Raw genomic sequence first — 17,588 nt, forward strand, 5'->3', positions numbered from 1 at the left:
TGTCTTAAGCCAGTCTTTTTTGAAATATAAAAGAGAAATGAGCAGAGAGACATGGGGCCCTCATACCACCAAGAAAGCAGTGTGCCAGGAGTAGATCGTGTCCTTTGGACCTGAGGTTCCTGTGCTGAGATGCTCTCAGACCAAGGGAAGACTGATGCATCACAGGACCTTCCTCCAGAGCCAGCAGAGACAAAAAGCCTTCACCTGGAGCTGACATCCTGAATTAGGACTTCTGGCCTACTGGACTGTGAGAGAATAAACTTTTCTTTGTTATGGCCATCCACTTGTGGTACTTCTATTATAGCAGCACTAGATGACTAAAACAAGTGCTTTACTTATCCAGGGCCCCTTTCCTTTCCATATAAAGTTAATGATTAGTTTTCCGTCTCATTAAAGAATGCTGTTGGTATTTGGATTGGGATTGCATTGTATTTGTAGATTGCTTCGGGTAGAATTGACATTTTCACAATGTTGAGCCTACCTATCCATGAGCATGGTGTGTTTTTCCATTTATGTAGATCTCCTTTGGTTTCTTACAGTAGTGTTTTGTAGTTTTCTTTGTATAGGTCTTTTACATCCCTGGTTAGATTTATTCCTAAGTATTTTATTTTTTTAGGGCTATTATAAATGGAAGACCAGTTAATACAGCTATTATTGTTATTATCATCCAGATTTAACCACCAACCACTAAGGCTAAAGTTGAAGAAATTGAAAAGAATTTTTACCAACTTTTACAGTTTGAAATTGATCAAATATACAATCAGCATGCATTGATAATTACTAGTAATTGGGATGCAAAAGTTGGAAACAAAGAAGAAGGACTGGTAGTTGGAAAATATGGACTTTGTGATAGAAATGATCCTAGAGATCACATGATAGAATTTTGTAAGACCAATGACTTCTTTATTGGGAATACCTTTTTTCAACAACGTAAATGCCAGCTATACACGTGGACCTCACTGGATGGAATACACAGGAGTCAAATCAACTACATCTCTGGAAAGAGGTAATGGAAAAGCTCAATATCATCAGTCAGAACAAGGCCAGGGGCTGACTGCAGAACAAACCATCAATTGCTCATATGCAAGCTCAAGTTGAAGCTGAGGAAAATTAGAATAAGTATATCCCACCTGAATTTAGAGACCATCTAAAGATAGATTTGAAACATTGAACACTAATGACTGAAGACCAGAGGAGTTGTGGAATGACATCAAGGATATCATACATGAAGGAAGCAAGAGATCATTAAAAAGACAAGAAAGAAAGAAAAGACCAAAATGAATGTCAGAAGAGACCCTGAAACTTACTCTTGAATGCTGAGTCGCTAAAGCAAAAGGAAGAAATAATGAAGTAAAAGCTGAATGGAAAATTTCAAAGGGCGGCTGAAGAACACAAAGTAAAGTATTATAATGAAACGTGCAAAGACCTGGAGTTAGAAAACCAAAGGGGAAGAACGTGCTCAGCATTTCTCAAGCTGAAAGAACTGAAGAAAAAATTCAAGCCTGGGGTTACAAAATTGAAGGATTCCATGGGCAAAATACTGAACAATGCAGGAAGCATCAAAAGAAGATGAAAGGAAAACACAGAGTTACTGTACCAAGAGGAATTGGTCCGTGTTCAATCATTCCAGGAGGTAGCATATAATCAAGAGCTGATGGCACTGAAGGAAGAAATTCACGATGCACTGAAAACATTGGCAAAAAACAAGGCTTTGGGAATTGACAGAATACCAGTTGAGGGGTTTCAACAAACAGATGCAGTGCTGGAAGTGCTCACCGGTCTGTGCCAAGACAGCTACCTCGCCACCTCACTGGAAGAGATCCATATTTATGGCTATTCCAAAGAAAGGTGATCCAAACAAATGTGGAAATTATTGAACAATATCATTAATATCACATGCAAGTAAAATTTTGCTGATGATCATTCAAAAGTGGTTGCAAAAGGGAACTGCCAGAAATTCAAGCTGGATTCAGAAGAGAACATGGAATGAGGGATATCATTGCAGATGTCAGATTAAATCCTGGCTGAAAACAGAGAATCCCAGAAACATGTTTACCTGTGTTTTGTTGATTGTGCAAAGGCATTCAACTGTGTGGATCATAACAAATTATAGATAACATTGCGAAGAATGGGAATTCCCGAACACTTAACTGTGCTCATGAGAAACCTGTACATAGATCAAGAGGCAGTCATTCGAACAGAACAAGGAGATACTGTGTGGTTTAAAGTCAGGAAAGATGTGTGTCAGGGTTGTATCCTTTCACCATACCTATTCAAACTGTATGCTGAGAAAATAATCTGAGAAGCTGAACTATATGAAGAAGAATGCATCAGGATTGGAGGAAGACTCATTAACAGCCTGCGTTATGCAGATGACACAACCTTGCTTGCTGAAAGTGAAGAGGACTTGAAGCACTTACTGAAGAAGATCAAAGACTACAGCCTTCAGTATGAATTACACCTCAACATAAAGAAAACAGACATCCTCACAACTGGACAAGTAAGCAATATATCATGATAAATGGAGAAGACTAAAATTGTCAAGAATTTCATTTTACTTGGATCTAAAATCAACACCCATGGAACCAGCAGTCAGGAAATCAAAGGACTCATTTGGACAAATCTGTGAAAAGACCTCTTTCAGGTGTTAAAAAGCAAAGGTATCACTTTGAGGACTAAGGTGTGCCTGGTCCAAGGCACAGTGTTTTCAATCACCTCATATGCGTGTGAAAAATGGACAATGAATAAGGAAGACTGAGGAAGAATTGACACCTTTGAGTTGTGGTGTTAGCAAAGAGTATTGAATATACTATGGACTGACAAAAGAACAAAAAGTCTGCCTTGGAAGAAGTACAACCAGAATGCTCCTTAGAAGCAAGGATAATGATACTTCATCTTACATATTTTGGGCATGTTTTCAGGAGGGACCAGTCCCTGGAGAACGACATCATGCTTGGTAAATTGGAGGGTCAGCAAAAAAAAGGAAGACCCTCAACAAGATGGATTGGCACAGTGGCTGCAGCAGTGGGCTCAAGCATAGCAATGATAATGAGGATGGTACAGGACTGGGCAGTGTTTTCTTCTGTTGTACATAGGGTTGCTACGAGTTGGAGCTGACTTGACTGCACCTAATAACAACATTATAATTGGTATTGCTTTCCTGATCTCCTTTTCGTAATTCTGTTTATTGATGTATAGAAGTTCAGTTGATTTTTGTATGTTTTGCTTGTGTCCTGCTACTCTGATGAATCTTTCTATTAGTTCCAGTGGTTTTCTTGTGGAGCCCTTTGTATATCCTCTATATGTTACAGAAGCCAAGAGAGGTAAAAAACAAAACAAAAAACCAAATACTATAGAGCTGAGTGCACCTGAATGAGAGAGGTGATACCTAGTCTCTAAGAATGAGATGAACACCTTAGCGCAGGTCTGAGTCCCGGGGTGGTGCAAATGATTACCATGCTCAGCTGCTAAATGAAAGGTTGGTGGTTCAAGTCCACCCAGAGGTCCCTTGGAAGAAAATTCTGGTGATCTACTTTCAGAAAATCAGCCGTTGAAAACCATATGGAGCACAGTTCTACTCTGACACATATGGGGTCTCTGTGAGTTGGAATCAACTCCACGGCAACTGGTTTTGGTAGCTTGGCATCCTTTCTGGGTGAGTAACAAGCACCAACTCATGTAGTCTTCAAAGCAACCCAGGAAGTAGGTTCGATATCAATCATTCCATCTTTCAGAGAAGGAGCTGAAGCAACTTGCGGCTATCTAGGAAATGGTAGAGCTAGACTTGAAACCCTAGTTGTCTGATGCCAGATCCTGATTCTTAAGCCCTGGAACAGCTGTCTCTGCAGAGTTGGAAGGGGATTCATTTCCATCACTGCCACATTTTGCCACTGCTGGAATCTAGGCATGAATGAGATACCCAAAGCACATAAGTTTCCCGTTGAGTCAAGACCAGTAAGCCAGATACCCTATGTCTTCATTCAGGGCTATGAAACTCCCTGTGCACTGACAGATATTGACTGTCTACTGGGTGCCAGGCACAGGTACCCAGGGCCCAAGGAGCTGATAGTCTGTAGGGGAGAGGTCAGTGCCCACATGCTAACACCTGTGGTTAGCATTATAGCAGTGCTCTGCAAGTTCTGAGGGTGCCCAGAGGGAAGACCTCACTGCAGGGCCTATTTGGAGCAGCCTCTTGAATACTGCAGAAGAGTTTTCCTCTAGGGGATGGGGCCAGAGGACGCATTCTAGGTGAAGGGGCAAAAGAATTTGCATTGGCTTTCGATTAATTCAGAACCAGACTTAAATTTTGGCTCTGCCACTTCCAGTGTGAATGCTGCCAAATTAATTTATGTTCTTATGCCTCAATGAGCTCATCTTAAAATATAATTACACTTAACCTTTCTGAGTTGTTGGGGGAGATTAAATGGGAAAGTATGTAATAACACACCTCACTGTGTGTCTGCCCTGTGATTGTATTCATGGAACCGTTGGTTTCTTGCAATTGTTGGTTTCAACAACATGTCAGAGCCACAAAGGGGTGAAAGACCATGTCCATAGTTCAGAGGTTCAGGGATAAGGTGAGTACCAAGGAGAGGAGAGGTGAAGAGTCCCGGATAGCCAGAGAGCTCTGTTCCTGACCAGGAGGTGCCAGGATTTCAGATGGCTCTTTGCACCTGAGCTGTGCTGGGTTGTGGAAGATGAGCTGGGGGGAGCAGACAGAGAGGCAGGGAGACTTTTATGAGGCTCTTTTAATAGTTGGATGAGAAATATATTTATGTTAATGTCTGAAAACAGACCCCAAATTTGGCAAATACAAAGTAAAAAACAAAAAAAGAACCCACATCACTACTGTTTAGAAGCAACTCACCCTTCCTTTGTATGGCAGCCAGTTGTGTATTTAGTTTATGAAAGAAATACGTGACATGGATGGGATCACAGTCACAGGATGGTTGGGAATAAAATAATAGTGCTGAATTTAATGATTTCTGTACTTACTTCCCACCCTTTAGGAACTTCCAGACTGCAGGTTCACTTCCCTTGCACAGCATGAGGACTGCGAGAGTCGTGGAGCATGGGGGCCTCCATCCCCAAAGCCACAGCCCCAGTCTTTTGACAGATGGAGTACCAGCTGGTAAGGCCTTCAGCAGGGACACCAACGGGATAGTCACACTTACTGGGTGTCTTGATTGTCTAGTGCTGCTATAACAGAATACCACAAGTGGATGGCTTTAACAAGGAGAAGTTTATTCTCTCACAGCCTAGGAGGCTACAAGTCTGAATTCGGGGTGTCAGCTCCAGGGGAAGGCTTTCTTTCTCTGTTGGCTCTGGGGGACGCTCCTTGTCATCAATCTTCCCCTGGCCTAGGAGCTTCTTCATGTAGAAACCTCAGGTCCAAAGAATGTACTATGCTCCTGTCACTACTTTCTTGGTGGTATGAGCTCCCCCGTCTCTCTGCTCACTTCTTTCTTTCATATCTCAAAAGAGATTGATTTAAGACAAAACCTAATGTTGTAGAGTCCTGTCACATTAACATAACTGCCTGTAATCTTGCCTCATTAACATCATGGAGATAGCATTTACAACACATAGGAAAATCATATCAAATGACAAAATGGTGGACAATCACACAATACTGGGAATCATGGCCAAGCCAAGTTGACACACATTTTTGGGGGGACACAATTCAATCCATAACACTGGGGGAGTACTTGTGCCCGGTGACAGGCTGAGCCCTGCACAGGCTTTGACACTTGACCTTCACCCCCAATGCCCTCTGAGGATGTCCTGTTAGCATCATTTCTTTGCTTAGGTGAGAAGTGGAGAATGATAGAATCTGAACAGCGGACCCAGAGTTGCTCTCTGGGTGGTGACAGTTTTGGAATTGGGGACCTGTCTGTTTGCTTGCCCTCTTCTCCTGGGCTCCCCCACATGAGTGTCCGGGTCTCATGAAGACACGGAGTGCTGGGCCCACTGCATAGTGTCTGCTTCAGGAGGTCTGGGCAGGGGGCTGCTGGCACAGGCCCATACACTGGGAAACACTGCATCTCCCAGCCTACCAAAGCCAGGTGATGGAGAAGCTCAAGTGCAGGGAAGGTAACTTCATGGTTACAGATTTTCAGTTTTTCCACCTCCTTAACACAAAAAGAATATTTCCATTATTGATTTTTTAAAGCATAAAACCTTAAATAAGGAACAAAGCAGGAGGTAGCATTCCGGACACAGTTTGCTCAGAGAGAGGCAGTGAGTTGCACAGCCTATTCACACCCCCAGAACCAGAGAAGAACAGCAGTCTTGGCAAAAGCAAAGTACTTGTGTTTATTTTACTGCGTCCTTAGCCCCCAAGCTGGCTTCAGTAGCTGTCGATTTCCCTGGGCCTGAGAAAGGTCCTGTTGCGGACCCTGAGCCATTCTCCTGGCTTTGGAGAAGGAATAAATTAACAATTGGGGGAAAAGATAGTCTGCCAGCTCCACTAAGCTGTGGAGCTCAGGACAGAAGCGGGTCCTGCCCAGGCACAAATGGTTTGTGGAATTTTAATATCTTTTACCCCTGCATGGAGCTGTGTAGGCCCATTTCAGGAGAATAGGCTCTTGTTGGCAGACTGCAACTCTTTCAGCTGTGTGGTGGAGAAGTGGGTATTTGATGTTTGACACCACTTTGCCTACTAAACAGGGTCCTCACTTACCCACATCAGGGGTCAAAGGACTGGTGGCTCCACCCACGTCACCTGTTCACTTGTGATAGGGGTCCAAGGATAAGTGGTACCTCCCAGTCTTTACAACCAAAAGCATTGGGTGCCCATGGTCCGGCTGCAGAACCCAACCACCTGTGTGCTCTAGAGAACAGGGATGTGCTTTACTCACAGACACTTGTGGGACTGTTGTCAGCCCTTTGCCTTCTTCAAAGCATGACCCCTTGCTGCAACCAGATACCTGTACCTACACCAATCATCCCTGCCCCTCTAAGACTGTAGGAAAGAGCCTGTAGTGCACACTTGATGATCAACTACCTAGACACCTGAGCTGAATCTATACAAGAAAAGTGAATGGGCTCCTAGGCTCATATACCTGGTAACAGCTCTAGCCATGTGGTGACAGGACTTCATAGCTTGAAAGATGAAAATAATCAAACTGGCTCACACAAGGAGCCTATTTGGGCATATCAAAACAAAATAAAGAAGCTAGGACATGGTAAGCAAACAGAAAATAAATTAATACAGTAACTTATAGATGGCTCGGAAAAAAACAGTCAATATCAAATCACTTAAAGCAGCAGACCATGATGGCTTCAACAAGCTCCCAAAACAAATGATCAAGAAATCTTCTGGATGAAGGTGTCTTCCTGGAATAACCAGATGCAGAATACAAAAGGTTAATATATAGAACTCTTTGAGACATCAGGAACGAGAGCAGGCGAAACATAACAAGCCAAGAAACACACAGATAAAGCAGTTGAACAAATTAAAAAGGTTATTCAAGAACATAGTGAAAAATTTAATAAGCTGCAAGAATCCATAGAGAGACGGCAATCAGAAATTCAGAAGATTAACAATAAAATTACAGAATGAGACAACTCAACAGAAAGGTAAAGGAGCAGAATTGTGGATTTGGAAGGCAGAATTAGTGAGATTGAAGATAAAACACTTGGCACCAATATATTTGAAGAAAAATCAGATAAAAGAATTAAAAAACAAAAAATGAGGAAATCCTAAGAATCATGTGGGACTTTATCAAGAGAAATAACCTGTGAGTGATTGGAGTACCAGAACAGGGAGGGATAACAGGAAATACAGAGAGAATTGTTGAAGATTTGTTGGCAGAAAACTTCCCTGATGTCATGAAAGATGACACAATATCTATCCAAGATGCTCATTGAACTCCACATAAGGTAGATCTCAAAAGAAAGTCACTAAGACATATTACAATCAAACTTGCCAGAACCAAAGATAAAGAGAGAATTTTAAGAGCAACTAGGGATAAATGAAAAGTCACCTACAAAGGAGAATCAATAAGAAAAAGCTCGGACTACTCGGCAGAAACACTGCAGGCAAGGAGGCAATGGGATGACTTATATAAAGCATTGAAGGAAAAAAAATTGCCAGCCAAGAGTCATATATCCAGCAAAACTGTCTCTCAAGTAAGAAGGCAAAACTAGGACATTTCCAGATAAACACGAGTTTAGGGAATTCATAAAAACCAAACCAAAACTACAAGAAATACTAAAGGGAGTTCTCTGGTTAGAAAATCAATAATATTGGATATTAACCCAAGACTAGAACACAAGACAGAGCAACCAGATGTCAACCCAAATAGAGAAATCACAAAAATAAATCCAGATTTAAAAAAAAAACAAAACTCAAAGCAAGGAAACAGTGATGTCATTATGTAAAAGAAGACAACATTAAAACAATAAAGAGGGACTAAGAAATGTAGTCATAGATCTTTCATATGGACAGGGAGTCAAGGTGATACAGAGAAATAAAAGTTACGTTTAAACTTAGAAAAATAATGGTAAATATTCAGGTAACCACAAAGGAGATTAACAATCCTACTCATCAGATAAAGTACAGGAAAAAAAGACTCAGCAAAAACAAAATCAACAACAACAAATAAGAGGAAAAGACAATATATAAAGATAAACTGCTCAGCACAAAAAATTAAATGGGAAAAAGAAACTGTCAACAATACACAAAAAAAGACATCAAAATGACAGCAGTAAACTCATACCCATCCATAATTATGCTGAATGTAAGTGGACTAAATGCACCAATAAAGAGGCAGATGGTGGCAGAACGTATTAAAAAAAATGATCTGTCTATATGCTGCCTACAAGAGACACACCTTAGACTTAGAGATGCAAACAAACTAAAACTCAAGGGATGGAAAAAATATATCAAGGGATGGAAAAAATATATCAAGCGAACAACAATCACAAAAAGAACAGGAGTGGCATTATTAATTTCAGACAAAGTAGACTTTAAAGTTAAATCTACCACAAAGGATAAGGAATGTCACTATATAATGATTAAACGGACAATGTACCAGGAGGATATAACCATATTAAATATTTATGCACCCGATGACAGGGCTTCAAGATGCATAAAACAAACTCTAAAAGCATTGAAAAGTGAGATAGACAGCTCCACAATAATAGTAGGAGACTTCAACGCGCCACTTTTAGTGAAGGACAGAGAACGTCCAGAAAAAGCTCAAAAAAGACACAGAAGATCTAAATGCCACAATCAACCAGCTTGACTTCATAGACGTATGTAGAACACTACACCCAACAGCAGCCAAATATACTATCTTTTCCAGCTCACATGGAATATTCTCTAGAATAGACCACATATTAGGTCATAAAGCAAGTCTTAATAGAATCTAAAACATCGAAATATTACAAAGTATCTAGAATCTAAAACATCGAAATATTACAAAGTATCTTCTCTGACCATAGGGCCATAAGAGTAGAAATCAATAACAGAAAAAGCAGGGAAAAGAAATCAAGCACTTGGAAACTGAACAATATACCCTGCTCAAAAATGACTGGGTTAGAAAAGACATTAAGGATGGAATAAAGAAATTCAAAGAATCCAATGAGAATGAAAACACTTCCTATCAGAGCCTTTGGGACACAGCTAAAGCAGTGCTCAGAAGTCAATTTATATTAATAAATGCACACATACAAAAAGAAGGGCCAAAATCAAAGAATTATCCCTATAATTTGAACAAATAGAAAGAGAGCAACAAAAGAAACCCTCAGGCACCAGAAGAAAGCAAATAACAAAAATTAGACCAGAATTAAATGAAATAGAGAAAAGAAAAACAATTGAAAGAGTTAACAAGACCAAAGCTGGTTCTCTGACAAAATTTAAAAAACTGATAAACCATTGGCCAAACTGACAAAAGAGAAACAAGAGAGGAAGCATATAACCAAAAAAGAATTGAGATGGGTGATATCACAACAGACCCAAATGAAATTAAAAGAATGTCAGATTACTGCAAAAAATTATACTCTAACAAATTTGAAAACCTAGAAGTGAATGAATTTCTAGAAACACACTACCTGCCTAAACTAACACAAACAGAAGTAGAACAACTAAATACACCCATAGCAAAAGAAGAGATTGAAAAGGTAATTAAAAAACTCCCAACAACAACAAAAAAAGCCCTGGCTCAGACGGCTTCACTGCAGAGTTCTACCAAACTTTCAGAGAAGAGTTAAAGCCACTACTACTAAAGGTATTTCAGAGCATAGAAAAAGATGGAATAGTCGCAAAGTCATTCTATGAAGCCAGCATGTACCTGATACCAATACCAGGTGAAGACACCACAAAAAAGAAAATTGCAGACCTATATCCCTCATGAACACAGATGCAAAAATCCTCAACAAAATTCTAGCAAAAAGAATTCAACAACATATCAGAAAATAATTCACCATGACCAAGTGGGATTCATACCAGGTATGCAGGGATGGTTCAACATTAGAAAAACAATTAATGTAATCCATCACTTTTTATCATATAAATAAAACAAAAGAACCACATGATCTTATCAAGTGATGCAGAAAAGGCATTTGACAGTCTAACACCCATTCATGATAAAAACTCTCAGCAAAATAGGAATAGAAGGAAAATTCCTCAACATAATAAAGGGCATTTATACAAAGCCAACAGCCAACATCATCCCATATGCAGAGAGTCTGAAAGCATTTCCCTTGAGAATGGGAACCAGACAAGGATGCCTTTTATCACTACTCTTATTCAACATTGTGCTGGAGGTCCTAGCTAGAGCAGTTAGGCTAGATAAAGAAATAAAGGGCACCCAGATTGGTCAGGAAGAAATAAAGGTATCTCCATTATTCTTTCTTTCTGTTAGGGTCACTATGAGTCAGAAATGACTCGATGGCAATGGGTTTGGTTTTTTTTTTTTTTCTATTTACAGATGACATAATCTTACACACAGAAAACCCTAAAGAATCCTCAAGAAAACTACTGAAACTAATAGAAGAGTTCAGCAGAGTATCAGGATACAAGATAAACATACAAAAATCAGTTGGATTCCTCTACACCAACAAAAAGAATATTGAAGAGGAAATCACCAAATCAATACCATGTACAGTAGCCCCCAAGAAGGTAAAATACTTAGGAATAAATCTTATCGGAGACATAAAAGACCTATACAAAGGTAACGACAGGACACTACTGCAAGAAATCAAAAGAGACCTACATAAGTGGAAAAACATACCTTGGTCATGGATAGGAAGACTCAACATTGTAAAAATGCAATTCTACCAAAATTCCTCTATGGATACAATGCAATTCCGATCCAGATTCCAATGACTTTTTTAATGAGATGGAGAAATAAATCACCAACTTCATATGAAAGGGAAAGAGGTCCTGGATAAGTAAAGCATTACTGAAAAAGAAGAACAAAGTGGGAGTCCTCACACTACCTGATTTTAGAACCTATTATACCACCACAGTAGTCAAAACAGCCTGGTACTGGGAAAAGAGCAGATACATAGACCAATTGAACAGAATTGAGAATCCAGACATAAACCCATCCACATATGAGCAGCTGATATTTGACAAAGGCCCAAAGTCAGTTAAATGGGGAAAAGAGAGTCTCTTTAACAAACGGTGCTGGCATAACTGGATATCCATCTGCAAAAAAATGAAACAAGACCTGTACCTCACACCATGCACAAAAACGAACTCAGAATGGATCAAAGACCTAAATATAAAACCTAAAATAATAAAGATCATGGAAGAAAAAATAGAAACAATGCTACGAGCCCTAATACATGACATGAACAGTATGCAAAACATTACTATGCACAAACACCAGAAGAGAAACTAGATAACTGGGAGCTCCTAAAAATCGAACACCTATGGTCATCCAAAGACTTCACCAAAAGAATAAAAAGATTACCTATGGCCTGGGAAAAAGTTTTTAGCTATGACATTTCCAATCAGCATCTGATCTGTAAAATCTACATGATACTTCTAAAACTCAACAACAAAAAGACAAATAACCTGATTAAAAAATGGCCAAAGGGTATGAACAGGCACTTCACTAAAGAAGTTATTTAGGTAGCTAACAGATACATGAGGAAATACTCATGATCATTAGCCATTAGAGAAATGCAAATCAAAACTACAATGAGATTCCATCTCACTCCAACAAGGCTGGCATTAATCCAAAAAACACAAAATAATAAATGTTGGAGAGGTTGTGGACAGACTGGAACACTTATACACTCCTGTTGGAAATGTAAAATGATACAATGACTTTGGAAATTGATTTGGCACTTTCTTACAAAGCTAGAAATAGATCTACCATATGATCCAGCAATTCCACTCCTTGGGAAATATCCTAGAGAAATAAGAGCTTTTATTAGGAACAGATATATGCACTCCCATGTTCATTGCAGTACTGTTTACAGTAGCGAAAAATGGAAGCAACCAAGGTGCCCATCAATAGATGAATAGATAAGTAACTTATGGTATATTTACACAATGGAATACTATGCATTGATAAAGAACAATGATGAATCCATGAAACATTTCATAACATGGAGGAATCTAGAAGTCATTATGCTGTGTGAAGTTAATCAGTTGCAAAAGGAGAAATATTGTATGAGACCACTATTATAAGAACTCGAGAAATAGTTTAAACAGAGAAGAAAATATTCTTTGATAGTTATGAGAGAGGGCTGGGAGGGAGGGAGAGGGATATTCGCTAATTGGATAGTAGACAAGAACTGTTTTAGGTGACAGGAGAGGTCAGCACAACTGGACTAAACCAAAAGCAAAGAAGTTTTCTGAATACAACCAAAAGCTTCAAAGGCCAGCATAGCAGGGGTGGGGGTTTGGGTACCATGGTTTCAGGGGACATCTAGGTCATTTGGCATAATAAAATCTATTAAGAAAATATTCTACATCCCACTTTGGAGAGTGGTATCTGGGATCTTAAACGCTAGCAACAAAAAGACAAATAACCCAATCATAAAATAGGCAAAGAACTTGTATAGACAGTTCACAAGAGGACATCCAAATAGCCACAAACACATGAAAAGATGCTCAACATCTTTAGCCATCAGAGAAATGCAAATCAAAACCATAATGAGATAAAATTTTACTCCCACCAGGGTGGCTAAGATTAAATAAATAAATAAATGTTGGTGAGAAGGTGGGGAAACTGGAATCCTTACCCATTGCCGGTGAGAGTGTAAAATGGCACAGCCGTTGTGGAAACCAGTGTGGCAGTGCCTCAAAAAACTAAAAATAGAACTACCATACGACCCCACGACTCCATTGCTAGATATATACCCAAAAGACTTGAAATCAGAGACCCAAAGAGAGACCTGTACACCCGTGTTCATTATAGACTATTCACAATAGCCAAAAGGCAGAAACAACCTATATGCCTATCAGCAGATGAATTCATAAACAAAATGTGGTACATACGTACAATGGAATGCTACTCAGCCAATAGAAGAAATGAAGTCTTGGTACGTGCTACGATATGGATGGAGTTTGGAGACATTATTTTGAGTGAAATAAGTCAATCACAAAAGGACAAATGTCTGACCTCACTTATAGGAAAAGACAAGAAAAGGAAAATATATAGAGTCCAAAGTTTCTTAGTGGTTACCAGCGGCGGTAAGAGAGGGGCAAGGGCAGGTTAACAATGATGGAAAAATCACGTTGATTAAGGGTAGGGTTGCGCAGGCAATTATTATAATTAATGTCAATAAGTTGTATTCCCTTAAAAAGTTGAATTGGTAAAATTGTGTGATAGAAACATTTACAACAATGAAAAAAAAGAATAGCTGCTGGAACTGCTTATGTACTACCAAAAACCTCATGGGGTTTGTTTCCTTGGTTTGGAGGTTTTAGATTCTGGTTTCATGGAACATCTCAGTTAATTGGCCTAATAACGTGTTTAGTTCCACCTCCTAGTTCATTGCATAGTGCCTGGGGTCTTAAACACTTGCAAGCAGCCATCCAAAGCATGAGAGTTGGTCTCTGTGTCTGTGCTGCTCCTTATAACTCAGAAGTGATTAGGTTTAGGACACCTCCCACACTGGTGTGGCCTAACTAACATAACCCTGAAAACCCTATTTCCAAACAGGATTGTATCCACTGATATAGGGTAAAGATTCCAGTACCTACATATGTGGAGGGACACAGTTCAATCCATAACACCATCCAAAGTACATGAAAACCAAAAACCAAACCCACTGCCGTTGAGCCGATTCTGACTCAAAGTACATACCAAGGATGAATGTCTTCTGAGGTCATAATTACAATGTAATATTAAAAAAAAAAAAAAAAAAATTTTTTTTTTTAATATTCTCATGTGGCTTTAACTTTACATATACTAGTGATCCGTCTTACGTTAAAAGAATGCAAAGTCTATTCTTTTGTCCTCACTGTACATTGCAGTCTTCAGAATTTGCTGTTTCCTTTCTCTTTTTCTCTAGCAGCCCTCACTGATCATGTGCTTTTCACGAGCGATGACAAGTCTAATGGTCCTTCCTGTGCTCTGGAAGGGAAGGCAGAAGGCATGGGATTATGGAGCCCTTCTTCATCAGCGCCCTGTGAGAAGGAGGTATGCCTGGGCACCAGCTGCTCCTGTGTCTTCCTGGGACCATGCACCCAACCAAGTCAAACCCCTTGCTGTGGAGTCTATTCTGACTCATAGCAACCCTATAGACAGAGTAGAACTGCCCCATAGGGTTTCCAAGGAGTGGCTAGTAGATTCGAACTGCCGACCTCTTGGTTAGCAGTCGAACTCTTAACCACTGCACCACCAGAGCTCTGGGGAGCATGTACTATACAACTCAAAACAGCCTCCATGTTTCAGCAGTAGTTTATTAATCTCGTGTGTGTGTGTTGATGAAGCAGGTTAAAGTCATAAAGTTTTCATTTAGTCCAGAGACACGAAGTCCAGGCAGGCTGGCCAAGCCGAGGGTGTGAGGAGCTGCAGCTCAGACACAGCAGACTTCAGCAGGGCCCAAGACACCAGGGACCTTGTCTTTGTGGGGAGAGCTCTTTGAAGACCCTTGTTAAATGAGTCTGTGCCCCCTGGACGTATAGCAAGTGAATTCATCTGCATCTGTTTATCAGAATAACCAACGGAGGTCAGACTCTAAGAGAATGGGAATAAAAAAAAAAAAAAAAAAACCTAGGGCCAGGCAAATCTCTGGAAGCGAGAGACAGGAAGTGGTCTAGAGAATGAGGAGTAGCTTGGGAGGAGGGGGCTGTATATGCTGAGAAGGGGCAGACAGAAGAGCAAAAGCACCGTTGTTTGACAAGCCTTTTGCTAAGAATGAGCTCTGACTCCATACAGAGATATCCAATCAACGGGAGTCTTGGATCTGCTGTGCAAATTCAGGAAACCCTGGTGGCATAGTGGTTAAGTGCTACAGCTGCTAACCAGAGGGTCGGCAGTTTAAATCCACAAGGCGCTTCTTGGAAACTCTATGGGTCAGTTTTACTCTGTCCTATAGGGTTGCTATGAGTCAGAATTGACTCGATGGCACTGGGTTTGGTTTTTGTTTTTGGTGCAAATTCAAAGGAGTCATTTCTCCAGAGGCTCCCAGATCCCCCATCGCCCTTTGAAAAGATGAGTTTTTAGTTTCAAGTTTCCTATTCCCCAGGCTGGCCAGCTTTACAGCTTTTCTCCGTGCCGTACAGAGTGCATCCAACAGCATTTGTATTTGAAAATTAATTTTACTCAGTGAGAGAATTGTTACTTCTTAGCATCTACAATTCATTGTTTACGTTTGGGAGCTCTTGTTGGCTCAGCTGTCACTTTTGGAAAGGAAAGCTCAAAGAGGTGCTTTGAAATTAACCAGAAAAGATGTTTAGCCAAGATGGACTTCTAATGATCCGAAACAGGAGGATGGGGAGGGGTTTTACTTTTGGGGGGTATTAGCTGTGTTTCTCATATTACACAACATAAATAGCCACAGGCAATGTCTTCTTAGAGCTTCTCACACCCTTTCTGGTTGGTACTTAAGTAGCGCCTTCCCAGACACAGGGAAAGTGGACCTCATTCACCTTGAACACCTGTTGCTGACTCACCTGTAGAGCATCATAAAAAACTGCCCAAGTCCTACCTTTAAAGAGTCTAATAAAATCAGTTTGGAGTGAGCTAGGGCATTGGAGTTTTTGACTCTGCCTCCTCCCACCTGTCCCCAGGTGACTCAGCCAGGCTGAGAGCCTCTGCTTTGTTTATAGAACTTGACCATAGTTGTACCAGAGGCCTCCATCCTTGTGACCTGTACGACTCAGGGCTACTTGATGGTTCAGGAGGAGCCCTGGTGACACAGTGGTTAAAGCACTCAGCTGCTAACAAAAAGGTCAGGGGTTCGAATCCACCCACTGCTTTGCTGGAGAAACATGTGGCAGTGTGCTTCCTTAAGAGCCTTGGAAATCCCTGGGGCAGTTCTACTTTGTCCTATAGGGTCGCTATGAATCGGAATTGACTCAATGGCAGTGGGTTTCGTTTTTTACGGTTTGGATGACTTTGGAATGACCGTCCACACTGCTGCCCAACAGCCTCTGCTCTCTGGGTCCTAATTGGAGTTAGGCCAGTCAGGGCTCAGATGGCAGCCCTGTGGTGCCCCCAAACCTGGGGCTTTCAGTGTGTTGGCCAGTGTTCTGACTGAATGTTGTGAAAGGGTAGTGCCCTGGGAAGCTGAGGTGCTACACTGAATTTTTTAAATGCTTCTGCTATAATCACTATTTATTTTATCAGGTGGGATACTTTTTGCAAGGGGAAGAACAGATATGTCTTCTAGCTTCAGGAGGACATGAAGAGTATTTTATACTTGTAGAGTTGACTGTAGGTCTCAGGGTGGCACAAATGGTTTGTGCTCATCTACTAACCTAAAAGTTGGCAGCTTAAACTCACCCAGCAGGTCTGTGGAAGAAAAGCCTGGCCATCTCCTTTTGTAAATATTGTTGTTGTTTGGTGCCATCAAGTTGGTTCTGACTCATAGTGACCCTATGTGCAACAGAACGAAACGTTGCCTTGTCCTGCGCCATTCTCAGAATCATTGTTATGCTTGAGCCCATTGTTGCAGCCACTGTGTCAATCCATCTCATAGAGGGTCTTCCTCTTTTTCACTGACCCTCTGCTTTACCAGGCATGATTTCCCTGTCCAGGGACTGGTCCCTTCTGATAACATATCCAAAGTATGTGAGACAAAATCTCACCATCCTTGCTTCTAAGGAGCATTCCGGCTGCACTTCTTCCAAGACAGACTTGTTCATGCTTTTGGCAGTCCATGGTGTATTCAGTATTCTTGTAAAGATTACAGCCAAGAAAATACATGAGGTCACCATGAGTCAGAATCAACTTGATTGCAATGTTTTTTTTTAAGAGTTGATTGTAGTATGATTAGTTTAGAGACATAGTAGATTCAATGTGAAGAGGTTAATGAGCTAATTCAGTTTTCAAGAACAAACAAAAAATAAGTAAATACAATTTCTTATACCAAACGAATATCATAATCCCCAAGGTTAAGGTTTATAAAACAAACCATCGGAGTTCAGGTAGAAGATCACAAGGTAACTT

The 17,588-nt window shown here is 40.5% G+C and overlaps 1 protein-coding gene across 1 annotated transcript in view; it reads left to right on the plus strand.

Annotated features, from left to right (window-relative positions):
* Positions 1-17,588, plus strand: part of PKD1L1 (polycystin 1 like 1, transient receptor potential channel interacting) — a 104,631-nt gene that overhangs the window by 9,232 nt on the left and 77,811 nt on the right. The window contains exons 3-4 of the mRNA XM_064290237.1: positions 5,010-5,131; positions 14,485-14,612. Coding sequence (XP_064146307.1) covers positions 5,010-5,131; positions 14,485-14,612 — 250 coding nt within the window. The remainder of the gene's footprint in view (positions 1-5,009; positions 5,132-14,484; positions 14,613-17,588) is intronic.

The sequence above is a fragment of the Loxodonta africana genome, chromosome 8 (genome assembly GCF_030014295.1).
Source record: "Loxodonta africana isolate mLoxAfr1 chromosome 8, mLoxAfr1.hap2, whole genome shotgun sequence".
Taxonomy (NCBI): Eukaryota; Metazoa; Chordata; class Mammalia; order Proboscidea; family Elephantidae; genus Loxodonta; species Loxodonta africana.